General features: G+C 41.3%; 1 protein-coding gene across 1 annotated transcript; it reads left to right on the top strand.

Annotated features, from left to right (window-relative positions):
* The first annotated feature begins 983 nt into the window (after positions 1–983).
* Positions 984–12,434, top strand: LOC114912572 (carcinoembryonic antigen-related cell adhesion molecule 20-like). Its single transcript, XM_029260088.1, has 7 exons — positions 984–1,029; positions 6,087–6,269; positions 7,638–7,916; positions 8,096–8,350; positions 8,912–9,029; positions 9,928–9,988; positions 12,387–12,434. The coding sequence occupies exons 1-7, from the start codon at positions 984–986 to the stop codon at positions 12,432–12,434; spliced, it is 990 nt and encodes a 329-aa protein (XP_029115921.1).
* Positions 12,435–14,966: the final 2,532 nt, after the last annotated feature.

Genomic DNA, 14,966 nt, shown 5'->3' with positions numbered 1-14,966 from the left:
CAAACATAGCCTGGAAGAAGGCTTTGAAATCCTCGTAAAAGTCCTGGGAACTGCTCCCCTAGGTGGCGGTGGCCCAGTCCAGAGCTCGGCCCATCAGAAGAGAGATCAGATAGGTCACATGGCTCCGGTCTGAGCGGTACACCTGTGGCAGACTGGCAAACACAAGTTCGCACTGCAGAAGAAAGCCCACACATCAGGATGGGGTGCCATCGTATCTTGCTGGGGTGGTCAGCCGGGGGGTCGTGCTGGTGCGGTGACAGCTGCGGAGCTCTGGACCTCTGGGGCCGGGCTGGCTCTTGCGATCAGCCCCTGTGTCTGCAGTGCGCTCACCAGGTCCTGGAAATCACTGGTCAGGTGGCTGAAAGCCTGTGCATGTGCTTCCAGCAGCACTGCTTGCGAGGGAAGCGCACGCAGGTGGTGCGCATATTCTGTTGGGTCTGTGTTTGAGGCAGAACCTTCTGTCATGATTCCAACCGGGAAGCGAGTTGTCAGACCCAAGTGCAGAGCTGAGGTGTCCTTGATCAGGGGCAATCCAAAAGTCGTAGTCAGGAATACAGGCATGAGTCACCAAGGAGCAATTGTCATTAACAAGATAATCCAAAAACCGTAAGTCAAAACACGAGCCGAAAGGTCAGGGACACAAGGAGGTAACTAAGGTTCAGGAGAAATGGTGAGGAGTGGGAACAAGGACAGGAAGATCAGGAAAAGAACACAGTCGTAGAGAAGCACAGGCGAGTCATAAGGCTGAACGAGGTTCCGCATCTGTCTTCGCTCCATGCCTCCCTTTTATGCTCTGTTCCCCTGATCTGTGGCAGGTGTTCCTCATTGCGACCAGGAAGAGGACATGACAATTTTCATATATGCTAGATTCTGTGTGATACCTAAAATGTAATAATGAACCACAACTCGGAGAAAGGAAGTAAAGTACAATCACTGGTCTGAATGCAGTATCCAAGGATTTCAAATACAGAGATACCAGTGCAATGGACAAGATAATCTACATCTCTCTCACTTTCTACCTTTGTACAGGTGAGATAAACACATTTTTTTGACATCATCAGAAAAGTATCACTTTCATATTTATGCAACAGGTTAGATGAGAAAGGAGATACTTTTTATTATCATTGTATGCATAGAACGAAATTTTGTGTGGCTGCCCGCAGAACAGCAGCAGTAGCAGAAAGAACAAATAAAATAAATAAGAATTAGATTGAAACTTTGAAGTCTTTTCATGTAGCTTTTCTAATGTTAGTGTAGCCTCGACTTGTGGAGGAATGTATAGCCTACTGCACCAACTGTTGTTTATACAGATGCATAGTCCTCCTCTGCTCTTCCCGGAGTCCTTCGTCCGATCCGGTTCTGCACCCCCTGGGTACAATTCAGCAAACGTAAAAAGTATTGAATGTGGCAAAATGAGCTGATTTGAGCAATTTATCATAGAGAACAAAAACAAAATCATACACCTGTTTAGAGAAAGGTAGCTGCTGAAAGTGTGTTTTTCCCAAGTAAAGGGGAAATATATGAACAATTATCCAACTGTCCTGTGTAAAGAATTATTTTAACCACATGTCCACTAGACATTATCTAACAAGTTACTTGGATTAAAAGTGAAAAGTAAGTAGGGGAAAGCTAGTAGTGTCGTGGTTAGAGTGGCTGCTCTTTTTAGGTTGCAGGTTTGATTACCACCCCTGGCTGTAGTACCCTTGAACAAGGTACTTAGATTTATTTATTTGGCAGACATTTTTTTTCCCCAAGCAACTTCCAATGGACTCTATGTAGTGTTATCAGCCCACACACCTTCTTCACCGCGGTGACTCACACTACTAGATACACTACTTACAATGGTCAGGTACAATGGGTCACGATTCATGGGTACTTACCCTGAATTGCTCTAAGAAAGAAATCGCTTACCTGTTTAAAGGAGTAAATAATTCTAAGTAGCATAACGTTGTTAGTTGCTCTGGAGAAAGGTGGACAGTTCTGTAGCAAAGTGAAGTCACTGAGCAGTCACGAGAGGCACCTATATGACAATTTCTTCTCCCTGCTATGCTTATGCAGTTTGGTACACTGTTATTTTTAACATTTTGAAAGGACAGCAAAACGAAAAGTTTTGAAACCAATATTGCAGTTCTCAGGACAGTTTGTGCCATCTCTAGAAAAGTGAAGTACAGTTCAGCAAATGTGTCTCTCTGATGAGGAAACATTACCCACAACATTAGCAAACAACTAAAGTTCAGCAGGGGCGTTTTTGCATACGTCAAAAAACGGAATAATCTGTCTTGTCTCTTCACTTGTCATATAGGTGCCTCTTCTGTCTGCTCAGTGACGTCACTTTGCTACAGCACTGTCCTACCCAGTGTCCAACTCTGTGACATGTATTGGAAGCAGACTTTGCTGCAGGATATTTTTCCTCCTTTTCGGGCTGCATTTTTCCAAGTACAATTCAATTTCAATTTAATTTATTTTTATAGAGCGCTCTTCTCATGCAGGAGGGGGGTGCGGTGGCACAGTGGGTTGAACCGGGTCCTGCTGGGTATGGGGTTCAAGCCCCGCTTGGGGTGCCTTGTGACGAACTGGTGTCCCGTCTGGGGTGTGTCCCCTCCCCCTCCAGCCTTACACCCTGTTTTGCCGGGTTAGGCTCTGGCTCCCCGCAACCCCGTATGGGACAAGCGGTTCAGATGGTGTGTGTGTGTGTGTGTGTGTGTGTGTGTGTGTGTGTGTGTATATGTGCGTGCGTGCTCTTCTCACGCAGTGACACAGTGAGTGTTTTAACACAGGGATAAGGCAAGAAACACAGATACAAACAAAGAAGACACTCGACTAATGGCTACCATAATAAAGTACTTTTATAGAGCTATAAGTATGCCTACTGGCCACCGGGGAAAGGAACAAAAACTCCCAACTGAAAATCGAGGGAGAAAAAAACCTCTGGGGGTCCACGGGCCAGTGGTTGCCCACCCCTCCTGGGCATTTTAGTTTAAGTAACAATTGTAAGCCAGTTTAACAAGTAATAATGATATTGTTGATAAATGGTATCTTGGATACCCAGCTCAGCATGGAACGTCTCGTTCATCGTGGTAGTTGCTTATGATCCTCACTTAGCAAATTACCTTGCAATCAGCTAAGTTTGTGCTGCAGCTTTATTGTCTCATTTCCTCCTGCCGTCTTAGTGTTCTCCGGTGTGCCTGCAAGACACCGTAGGCTTACCTGATGTGTGAGCTCTTCCACTCACCATTAGACAGTTTGTGCCCAAGTGAAGTTGGTCATAAGCTGCAATTTGTGAGAGAGCTTCTAATGTAAAATGCTGATCAGATGATCGCTCTGAAGTCACAGTGCTCTGATAGCTCAAGAAGTCTGCTTTTTTCACCAGCTCACCGCCCTCTGGTGAAAACAGACCTGTAAAACTATGTGAAGTTTAAGCAACATGCAACATAAAAAATAAATAGGACATGCAGGGATGCGTCTGTGTATGAATTACATTTAATTGCATTTTGTCATGAAAACATGAACACAAGTGAAGTGAACACCTTGAATAACTTTGACTTTACAAATATAAAACGTTCTGTTTTTCTTCTGTTTAATAGCCTGCAGTAGGTTTGATGTGACTGGGGATGTGAGACCCCCTGCAGGGACAGTGGGGGGTTCAGTGCTGTTTGCAGTGTCCATAAACCCACCACCTGGGAGTCTCCAGTTTGTAGCCTGGAATTTCGGTGGCACCAATATAGTTACCTATCAAACTGGCAGTAATACAACCGACCCCACATATACTGGAAGAATTGTCTTTAACCCTTCAGCTGGATCCCTGGAGCTGAAGAAGCTCACTGTGAAAGATACTGGGAAGTATACAGTCAGTATACATCTAACAGGAACATCAGATCAACCACAAAAATCTGTAGACCTCACAGTGTACAGTGAGTACTGAACAAGCTAACTGGTGTATATTAAATGTACGTAACTACATTGTAACTGCTTAATGTTTTACAGTGTACATGGACACTTTACTCTAGTGTAATAAATTTATGTACAGTCCCAGAAATATCACAGTGCTGCTGTAAATGTCTAAAACAGGGGGTATTTATATGATACAGAGTCAGAACACTCTTGTATCCAGTCTGTGTTTGTAAGGGGAAAATTGCATTTGTTAAATATTTGTAAATTATAAATCAAAACACTTTTTAAATTTATTTAAATGTTTACTACAACTCTGTAAACATAGAATATTGAACATTAAATGTTATTTTTCAGCCAAAGGAAGTCACCTTTCTATAAGGATTGGAATATGTAAAGTAGAAATAAAACTGATCACAAAGTATTGTGACAATGAACAAGTCAAATTTATCTTCCAAGTTTTTGTGTAATAGACATTTGCTGCAAAGCACAGCACAGGCACAAATCCTTCATCTCCACCCCACGTCAGGTAACCAAGGGATGTCAGGAAGTGCAGCAAAATTTTACACACACACACTCAGAAGCCCGCCCTAGTCACTCACACAAAAGACACCAACATGTGACACTAGACTATTATTAAACAAAATTAAAAGAAGAAACACACACTACCTAGCAAAGCATGATGGGAAAGGTATCACCACCTTACCGCTACCTCTCTATTACTTACTTACTAAGTTTGATTCTTGCATGGAAATATATAAGTGAACAAAATGTTTGAAACGGCTTTGATTAATCATGCTTGAATAAGGTAGAAATTGTACTTTGCAAAATATGTTTTTAGGAAAGGTGGCATATTGCTTCAGTGGGTGGTGCCATGAGCTCACAGCTCCAGGGTTATGAGATTGAATCTCACTCCAGTTGTGTCTCTGTGTGTCTGCTTCCTCTTCCCTTCCAATGCCACACTGTTCATATGAAACTGGTGACTCCTTATTGCCTTCATTGATCAATGGATTTGTTGATTATTGATTGGCGCATGTATAGGGGCTCTGCTAAGGGCTGGTGTGTCATTCAGGGTGTGTCCTGTTTTCTGTTTAAGGTTAGTGGTGGATAAGTGTGACCCCAGTTTTGAGTTGTAGGGCTCATGTTTACAACTCACACCTAAGCAGTTGTTTCACAGACTCAGATTCAAACATTAAAAAACTCTTGTTTTGAATGTGACTCAATATGAGTTGCTCTTAATAAAGTGACAAAATTAACTGTGATTTTATTTTTTGATAATAATAGTGCAGTGTTATTGTCTGACATTTAATAAATACCAATAAGTGCTTAACCTTCATTATTTGACAAATTGAACAAAACATTATGTAAGACACATATAGGAAAGAAATGAGTCGATAACAAAAACACTCTCCTCCCCCCCAAAATTGTCCATTACTGACCACCTCTTGAGACCAAGGGCAACAACACAGTGCTCAGCGCACACAAATGTTTTCTGTTTTTAAAGTTGCAGAAAAATATCTGATGACACAGTAAAAGACAGTGACACTAAGAGAGTGGAGTTCAGTGATACTCTCAGCCTCACATGTTCTTCTTACAAAAATACCTCAAGTCAAATCACATGGATTTGTAATGAACCCATTGTGCTCCACACACAGATACATTTACAGGTTAGACTTTCACACTGCCCAGGTTAATAAGCAGGAACTCAGTATGGTTTTATACAAAACATTTCCTGCTATACACACACACATATGCATCTACTGTATGTACAATACAAATTGGTTTCCTAGATATTTAATTTTGCCTATTGCCACCATATCATAGATTTTATGTGCAGTATAAGAGCTTTCCACCACCAACCTTCAGAACAAAATCTTTCGCTTTGTGTTGTGTTTGACATTTTTATGTATGCTTTGGGCAGCTTTATGTTATTGGCAATCAATGTATTTAATTTTGCTATTCTAACACTCATTCATTTGCTTGCCTGAACTTTTGTGATGATGAAACAAGTTGGGAAATATTAATTTTGCTTATGCCCAGCAGGAAAAAAGTTAAAGCTACAACCATTAATTGTGCTGCTAAATAACACTGACAGATGTAACCTGGTTGATTTATTTTAGTTGGACCAGACAACACTTCAGTGACACCTAAAGAGCAGTTCTACAGCTCAGGATCCAGTATCTCCCTGTTCTGCTCAGCTCAGTCCAGCCCTGATGCACAGTTTCAGTGGCATTTTAATGGGGCAAAACTGGACAAAGTGGGCAAGGAACTCAAACTGGAGAATATACAGCAGAATCAGAGTGGTAATTACAGCTGTTGGGCCCATAACACTGTAACTCTGCGGTATCAGTCATCTGAACCTTCACTGATCAATGTTATCGGTAAGTGAGAGAGGTGTCAGCAAACGTTTTAAGGAAAAAGAAAACAATTCATTTTTGATTACTAACACACACACACACACACACATTTTCAGAACCGCTTGTCCCATACGGGGTCACGGGGAACCGGAGCCTACCCGGCAACACAGGGCGTAAGGCCGGAGGGGGAGGGGACATACCCAGGACGGGACGCCAGTCCATCACAAGGCACCCCAAGCGGGACTCGAACCCCAGACCCACCGGAGAGCAGGACTGCGGTCCAACCCACTGCGCCACCGCACCCCCTCCTGCTATTTACATTTGAAATGTTTTTTTTTTTTTTATTACAAGGAAGCTATAGTTATGATGATAGAAATGTGAAATGTTGGAAAAAGCAGGTTAATGATAAATTCTCATTTATACCACCAGCAGAAATTGCTTTTAAAGTATGAATAGACCAGTGTGGTGTTTCAGCCAGCAAACATACTTATACAGAAGAGAATAAATTGTCCCTGGTGTGGCTGATTATGTGGTGGAGGCAGGACATCGGGTTTTCAACGAAACAATTGTATTTCATCCAAAAAGAATCCATGAGACACACATGGCCCCTTTCAGGGAGACCAGAACCGCAACTCCAAACACACTTCCATGCAGCTCCCTTTCTGTAGTGCTCATGCCAGCTGCTTTAAAGTCCTCGATGAGTTTTTTTCATCAGCAGCAGCTGGCCTTCATTATTCTCTTAGGTCAGTAGAAGGTTATTGCGAGCTGTCCGTCCAACAAATCCCGCCTCCTGTCCCCGGGCAGTACTACCTACGAGCTCACTCCGAGGAGCATTATTTCACACTGAAACAAAACCACTAATACTGATGTTGGAATAGGAATTGGTTATTAGGAACTAACTATTAAATCTCATATACAGAGAAATTTTAATTTCCTAGCACTCAAGGTGTGCTCCTTATGGTTTTCGGGTGTCTGCGTAATTTTTTTTTTTTTTTGTTAAAGAAATTTTTATTTATTGTAGTCTAATGTATTCATTAATGTGTGTTGATAAAGTGTAAGACTTCAGATATAAGGATGGGAGTTTAAAAAACCCCTGTGAGATTCCTGTCTGGTGCTGTGAAGAGCTGAAGTTCAAAAAGAAATGACCACAGTGGGATGATTCAGGAGATCATATCTGTCATAAAGAAGTCTTACAAAGCAGTGAAGGTCTTCTGTCTTGAGACATCAGTCCATGTTAAAAACACTTCTCATGTTATCAAATGTGGACTTAGTGTACATCTGTGTTATTTATTTAGTTAAGAATTAACAATTTTAATAAGTAGAAACTGTACTGAAGACATGTTTTTGTTCTGTCTCATAAATTATCCTTCTCCTTCTCTCTTCTGCGTGCAGAGAAAATATCTGGTGCCTCCATCTCTGGTCTTACAGCTGAACTGATAGCAGGTAACAGCTCCTTAAATCTGAGCTGTCAGGCATCTGCTGGTTCCATCAGTAACAGGCTGTGGCTGAAGGATGGTCAGTCGCTGTCTCCTAGCAACAGAGTCACGTTCACTGCAGACAACAGCTCTATGAACATTAAGAAGGTGGAAAAGGACGATGCAGGACAGTACAAGTGCAGCCTAAGCAACCCGATCAGCACTGCTACTGCAGAGCGTGATGCGGTTGTAAACTGTAAGTATGAGACGGTTTGGTCCGTTGTGAGTTACAGACGTTGTATTTTTATTCAATAGAACTGCAGCTTGTACAAGGTTGTTTTGAAAGTTGTTGTAAAGTATCTTGTTGGCTCTTCATATTGTAATTGCCCATATTCATCCATGAACCCGTCTAACATCTGGTTAATTAACTTACAGATGGTCCAGAGAGCGTGACAGTCCAGGGAGAAAAGACTGTAAAGATGAACACCAAGGTGGTGTTAGAGTGCTCTGCTTCATCAGTACCTCCTGCAGGTTTCATGTGGACTTTCAATGAGACATTAACAAATGTGAAGACGGATACATTCATTATAGAGAAGGCTAATTATAATGATAGTGGGGATTACACCTGTGTGGCCAGCAATGCGGTTACTGGACTGAAATCCACATCTGTCCATACATTGGTGGTCAAAGGTAAAGGAAATCAAAATTAATTTGCAATTTACACCTGTATAGTATATGATAAATGGTAAATCAGTTACCAATGCTGAGCAGTGCAGTTGACACTAAAAAGCTGTCTATACTTTAGAAATCTGTTTCAGTGCTTTTACTGTGTTATTTCAATTCAGTTTATTTATTTTTTTTTACTGTGTTCTTCTCAGCAGTGTTGCAGAGTGCTGAACAATTATACAGAGAATAATGTTTTCGACAGTCGAGACAGTAAACAACAATAATGGTTGAAAAAACAGGCAAAATTATGAAAGAATAACTTATGAAAAGTCAGTTTTATGTCACGTTGTCCTTTTTTGCATTATTTTGTGATATTCTTTCCTTTGTGCAAAAATACTTACAGAGCATCTCCATTTTTCATGTTTCTGTCACAGCTGATCAAAAGTCTAAATAAGTTCCAAAGTAGTTTGTAGCACATTATTGTTTACTACCAAAAAAACCTGTTATAACATGTTCCCTTTTCATGAGGAATCAGGAAAAAAAAAATGCTGTTGCACTATAAGTAACAACGTTTTGTACTTACAGGTGATATTAACCAGAGTAACGGTGGTCTCTCCGGAGGAGCCATCGCAGCCATTGTTATTGTACTCCTGTTGGTATTTGCTGCAGTTGGAGCTGGAATCTTTATAATGAAGAAAAAGAAGTGAGTGAACTTTCTGTTCTTCAATTCTGTTCCATACCTATTAATGCCAGTAAAAATCATATAGGTCCAAGTACAGTCATTTTTACCTTTAACAGCCATCGTTGTTGCTAATTGTTTCAAGGGGATGTAGCAGTTATTACCCCCACGTTGCCATGGGGCAGGTATTGCGGAGATGTCTGTTAAATACGATTCCAACCCATTCCAGGGTCTCACCTTTTCTCACTTCACACTGATCTGTCATTTTGCCAGTACAGGTCTTACAAAAAAGGTGCACATCCCCATGAGCAGGGTAAGATGAGATATTAGCAAAAAGCTTCAACAAAACAGAAATATTCCGTCCACCCAGGATGGGACGCCAGTCTGTCAGAAGACACCCAAGTGGCACTCAAACCCCAGACCCACCAGAAAGCAGAATCTGGTCCAACCTATTGCGCCACTGTTCCACCGCCCCCCTGTATAACAAATATTCCTTCATAATTTGGATTAATTTACATATATCAGATATTTGGTATTTTTTCTGAGAATGATTTTTTTTTTCATTTTTACCCTATGATTTAAATCAGTCTAATATTTTATATACTGTCTTCTTTATATTTGATATTTTATTGTATGTTGGTGCACATTACAGTGTTAATATCGATGTATTTAATTACTTAGGTGGCATTTTTTTCCTGGTATAGAGCTGAATATTTCATTTTAGCCATTCAGTTTTAGCACTTTTTACAGAGCTTTGAAGTTAAACCAGCAAGCTGCATTGTACAGAGCACATTCCTGAAACTGTTTCATTATCTAACTTTGCATAAGCAAGACAACTTCATGCAGAAAAGTGTGTATTTCAACAACTTTACCAACTATTACACTAGACAAGGTGTAACACGTGGGATCTGTGCTTCTGCAGGACGGAGATGACAGGCAGCCCCTCCGGTCAAGGTGAGTGGGACTGTGCGGTGAACTACCTGGTATACTGTGGGTCCTCTACTTACACACAAAATTGCGACCGATAGTTGCATCATTACTAGAAAAGTTGGTCGAATGTGACATGAAGTGGAGCAGAGGCTCCTAATCACTTCTGTATGTAGCTGCTATGAAACATTTGCCTATAAAAATGGTGGTATTGAAAGAACAAACCCCTGCTTCAAGAATCACATATATGTATCTTTTACTTTTGCCCATTGCGGAAATGCATGTTTATTCTGATCAATAAGTTGCTTTGGAGAATACAATCTGCTAAGTGAATAAATGTAATTAAAATGTCAACAATCTGGGGTGGGAGGTAATAGCATTGTTTTTCATACAGGGCAAAGCGGGGGTTTTCTCTCTCTCTCTCTCTCTCTCTCTCTCTCTCTTTAAATTTCTGTATCGTGTGCTTTATTGGCCTTGACAAATTATATACAAGCTTTGCCAAAGCATTTGTGGATGAGTTTTATGAACAGTATTTTGTGGTGCAAACTAATAAAAAATAATTAAATTAATCATAAATTACTACATTTGGGAAAGAATGACGTTGAAAGTTACAGTTACATTTATTTATTTAGCAGACACTTTTCTCCAAAGCGACGTGAATTTTACAAAATACAGTTTGGTGCATATGGTGGAAAGAAACAAACTACTTGGGGGGGTGCGGTGGCGCAGTGGGTTGGACCACAGTCCTGCTGTTCGGTGGGTCTGGGGTTCGAGTCCCGCTTGGGGTACCTTGCGACGGACTGGCGTCCCGTCCTGGGTGTGTCCCCTCCCCCTCCGGCCTTACGCCCTCTGTTGCCGGGTAGGCTCCGGTTCCCCGTGACCCCATATGGGACAAGCGGCTCTGAAGGTGTGTGTGAAACAAACTACTTAAGAATCACGTCTGCAAATATGTCTCTCTTTCTCCCAATGTAATGCACAATGTTCATCACGCGAGTACCTGCATAAAATTTTATCAGAATATCGACAATTCCTGATCACCTTCTTAGCTCTTTTTTTTTGTTGTTTTTACATCACATATAAGTTAATACCTGAAGTGGTGTGCACAACAACAGATAACAGTGTGATCGTCACGGTATATCATTGTTGGGGAGCTGATATACCTACACAGTGGTGCTGTGGAGTTTGGGAGCAAATGTGACTCCAGAAGGGTCATGGCAGAAATGTGCTGATATCAAATGAACTGTCATGACAGACTTTTGTTAACTTCCTTATTGGTTTCTGGTTATCAATCTTGAATGAAGGAAGGAAAGAAGTGAAAGAATATTTTACCATCATCAGCTGAGTTACATGTGTGCTAGCATTTTAACCGTGAATGTTTAGCAGGGAGTCACACCTATGACCACCACGATCAGCTTAGCTCAGGCCTGTGTGTCTTTGTTGCTGGCTTCAGGGCATGAAGGCTTAAATCCAAGCATCACTTATGAAAATCTTCCTCCGGTAAGTGCATGTGTGTTTTTTCGTAAATTCATAATGTATAGCATGCATACATGTTTTTTCAGTATATTGTAAAATCTCTCTGAGGTGGACTGGAGTCCCAACCAGGGTGTACTCTGCCCATGCTTTATGCTTGCAGGACAGGCTCTGGACCACAATAATTGGGAAAAATCATTATTGATAATTGATAATTGATAATTGATGGATGGATGGATGGATGGATGGATGGATGGATGGATGGATGGCTCGGTGTCTGCAAAAGGTTCACAGTCTCATTGTGAGACACATTGTCCTTTCACATTGTCCATTTCAGTTATTATGTACATGTTTGAATTAGTTTTCAACGAATTATCACTCACTGCATACATGGCAATAAAAATGCGAGAGATGGAGAAAATATTCTGCCTCATTCTTTTTTATACTTTTTACAACTACATTAATTATTATATTTTGATTACATTAACACGGGGATGCGGTGGCGCAGTGGGTTGGACCACAGTCCTCCTCTCTGGTGGGTCTGGGGTTCGAATCCCCCTTGGGGTGCCTTGCGACGGACTGGCGTCCCGTCCTGGGTGTGTCCCCTCCCCCTCCGGCCCTACGCCCTGTGTTACTGGGTTAGGCTCTGGTTCCCGGTGTCCCTATATGGGACAAGCGGTTCTGAAAATGTGTGTGTGTGTGATTACATTAACATTTCATTTCACAGATTGTTTCTCTGAACATAACCTCCAATTACTGCTGGTATGATATACATGGAAAAAAAATTATACTTATGTTTCTGTGTTCAAGCAGGTAGCTGCTAAGTCTGGCCCCGGACATGAAAACAACATCTACATAGTAAGAGCGTCATAACTTATTTTGTGCCCACTTTGTCAACAGTGGCATTGTATTCACTGAAATGTTGGAACCCTGACTACAGTCCTCCAGTTACTGACAGATCTGTCTGTGTCCCTGTTTTCTCAGGAGCTGCAATACAAGAACAAGGATGAATATGCTGTGATTCAGGGATAAAACAAAACATTAGGATTTTTTCTCTGTGCATCACTTCATCATTGGGGTTCATGGTAGGATTTATATGAAATTGTGAAGTAAGCTCTGTGAAGATTGCATTTAAACATTTTAGGTAGGCTGCAAAACCCTGGGTATATCCCCAACAAGGTGTTGATGCATCGCAACAAATTCCTTTAATTGCATGAAACAATTGCTTCTTTGAACAGTCTTTAGTTTTAAGACAAAAATAACAAGGTGTTTTACAGGTGCACTCATTTAGTTTAGGTAATAAACCACAACAATTAAGACTCTTATTAATAAAGTCTATGATGATATTGGGTCTATATAGGCAATAGATGGGCTTTCAATGGCTGAGAGTGTGTCTGAGAGGGCAAATACAGCTGTTCCATATCTGCCAGTAAGAGAAAGATCTTTTTCAAGAAAAAGTACAATCTCACCTGCTGCACTGTGTTCAAATTCGTTTTCATTTTAAAGTACTCTGCATTTCAGTTTTTGAGGGTTATTTTTTGAGCTTTATTGGCCAAGTGTGCTGATGCACACGAGGAATTTGCTTTGGTTCTAGATGTTGCCAGTATTTACAGCGACACCAAATTACAGAATAAATAACATATTTACAGACTATACAAACACTAGAGTATGAATGGTAATGTAAGTACAAAAAAGTAAATAATCAAGAAGTGAACTACAAAAGTGATTACAGATTGAATATTGCATATCAGAAGTAGAGGTAGTTCGTATGAAGGGTGAGTACTGCACAGAAATTATTATTGCACTTAGTGCAAGAAATGTTGCACTGACAGAAGGCCTATAGGGGAGTGTTAGCTGTTCATGAGAGTGATGGCCTGAGGAAAAAAACGGTTCTTATATCTGGTCGTTCTGGTGGAAAGTGATCTGTAACGCCTGCCAGAGGGGAGGAGTGTAAAGAGTTTGTGTTCGGGGAGTGTGGGATCAGTGACAATTTTGCATGCACACTTCCTCATTCTTGACTTGTACAGGACCTGAAGGGTAGGCAGTGGTGCACCAATGATCCTCTCAGCCATATTCACTGTCCCTTGTAGCTTATTTCTGTCCGATTTGGTAGCCGAGCCAAACCAGACAGTTATAGCAATGCACATTACAGACTCAGTGACAGTTGAGTAGAACTGTATCAGCAGTTCCTGTGGCAGGTTGACCTTGTTCTGTTGGCAAAGAAAGTACATCACCAACCAAGGAAGTACATTTTCCCAGGGTTTCTGTTGCATTACTGCATGTTTTTTCATTTGGGTTTTGGTTAAGTATTTTATATGTATTTTTGCATTGAGCTATATTTACTCTGTAGGTTAGACTTCTGATAATAGCTTTGGCTGTAATGTAATGTAATCTTCACAGTTAAATGTTTCTGGCTCTTTTGGTCTGTCTGAAGCTTTTCATTTTCACTTTTGCATTTTGCTTTTTTGCCTCGTTGTTAACAGCCCATTATAACTATCCAATGTATGTGCTGTTGCGTGGAAGGAAAATAAAAACCTTTCAAGAAGACCTGTTTATTCTCATTGTTTGATAAATAGCCAGCTTAATCTGGATGTTTTTATTCAAATATAAAACTTAGATCACATGTATTCCTGGTTGTGTGCAAAATTAATTGCATGTCCAATAATTTCACTTTGATACAGAATTTTAAAAAATGTAACATCCATTAAAATGTCTTTCAAGTGCTTAGAATGGAATTATAACTGATCTCATCCATGTACATTGTCAAGTGTTCATAAATTTGTGGTGCTTGGCTGTTTTTAGATAAAGGGTCTGTGAGGGCAAAATGTTTCATGTTCCTCTTGAGACAATAAGGTTATTGCTGTAAGGTACCTGTGGACTGTCTTGTTCAGACATAAGACACACACACATTTTTGGAACCGCTTGTCCCATACAGGGTCGCGGGGAACCGGAGCCTACCCGGCAACACAGGGCATAAGGCCAGAGGGGGAGGGGACACACCCAGGATGGGATGCCAGTCCATCGCAAGGCACCCCAAGCGGGACTCCAACCCCAGACCCACTGAAGAGCAGGACCAGGTCCAACCCACTGCGCCACCGCGCCCCCCTTCAGACATAAGAAAATTATATAAATTAATATTTGAAACAACTGAGCCTTGTGTGTGCCTTTCTATGCTTACATTCCTTTTCCACATTGTTGTTTTCAAAGCAGAACACACATATTAATGAATACACACACACACACACACACACTTTCAGAACCGCCTGTCCCTCACGGGGTCACGGGAAACCGTAGCCTACCCGGCAACACAGGGCGTAAGGCCGGAGGGGGAAGGGGACACACCCAGGACGGGACGCCAGTCCGTCGCAAGGCACCCCAAGCGGGACTCGAACCCCAGACCCACCAAAGAGCAGGACTGCGGTCCAACCCACTGCGCCACCGCATCCCCTATTAATGAATACATTAGACCAAAATAAATTGAAATTTCTAAAACCTGATGTCCTGCCTCCACCACACAAGCAGCCACACCAGGAACAACTTATTCTCTTCTATATAAGTAGTGTA

Source organism: Scleropages formosus, chromosome 18, assembly GCF_900964775.1.
Source record: "Scleropages formosus chromosome 18, fSclFor1.1, whole genome shotgun sequence".
NCBI classification, from domain to species: domain Eukaryota; kingdom Metazoa; phylum Chordata; class Actinopteri; order Osteoglossiformes; family Osteoglossidae; genus Scleropages; species Scleropages formosus.
This window is presented reverse-complemented; position numbering and strand designations above follow the sequence as displayed.

What these genes read in the sequence shown, in the direction of transcription:
- LOC114912572 (XM_029260088.1), top strand. Translation starts at nt 984, where the DNA reads ATGGACAAGATAATCTACATCTCTCTCACTTTCTACCTTTGTACAG. An exon ending in CACTTTCTACCTTTGTACAG is followed by an intron (nt 1,030 to 6,086) that starts GTGAGATAAACA and finishes TGTTCTGCTCAG; the next exon opens with CTCAGTCCAGCCCTGATGCA. An exon ending in GCGTGATGCGGTTGTAAACT is followed by an intron (nt 7,917 to 8,095) that starts GTAAGTATGAGA and finishes ATTAACTTACAG; the next exon opens with ATGGTCCAGAGAGCGTGACA.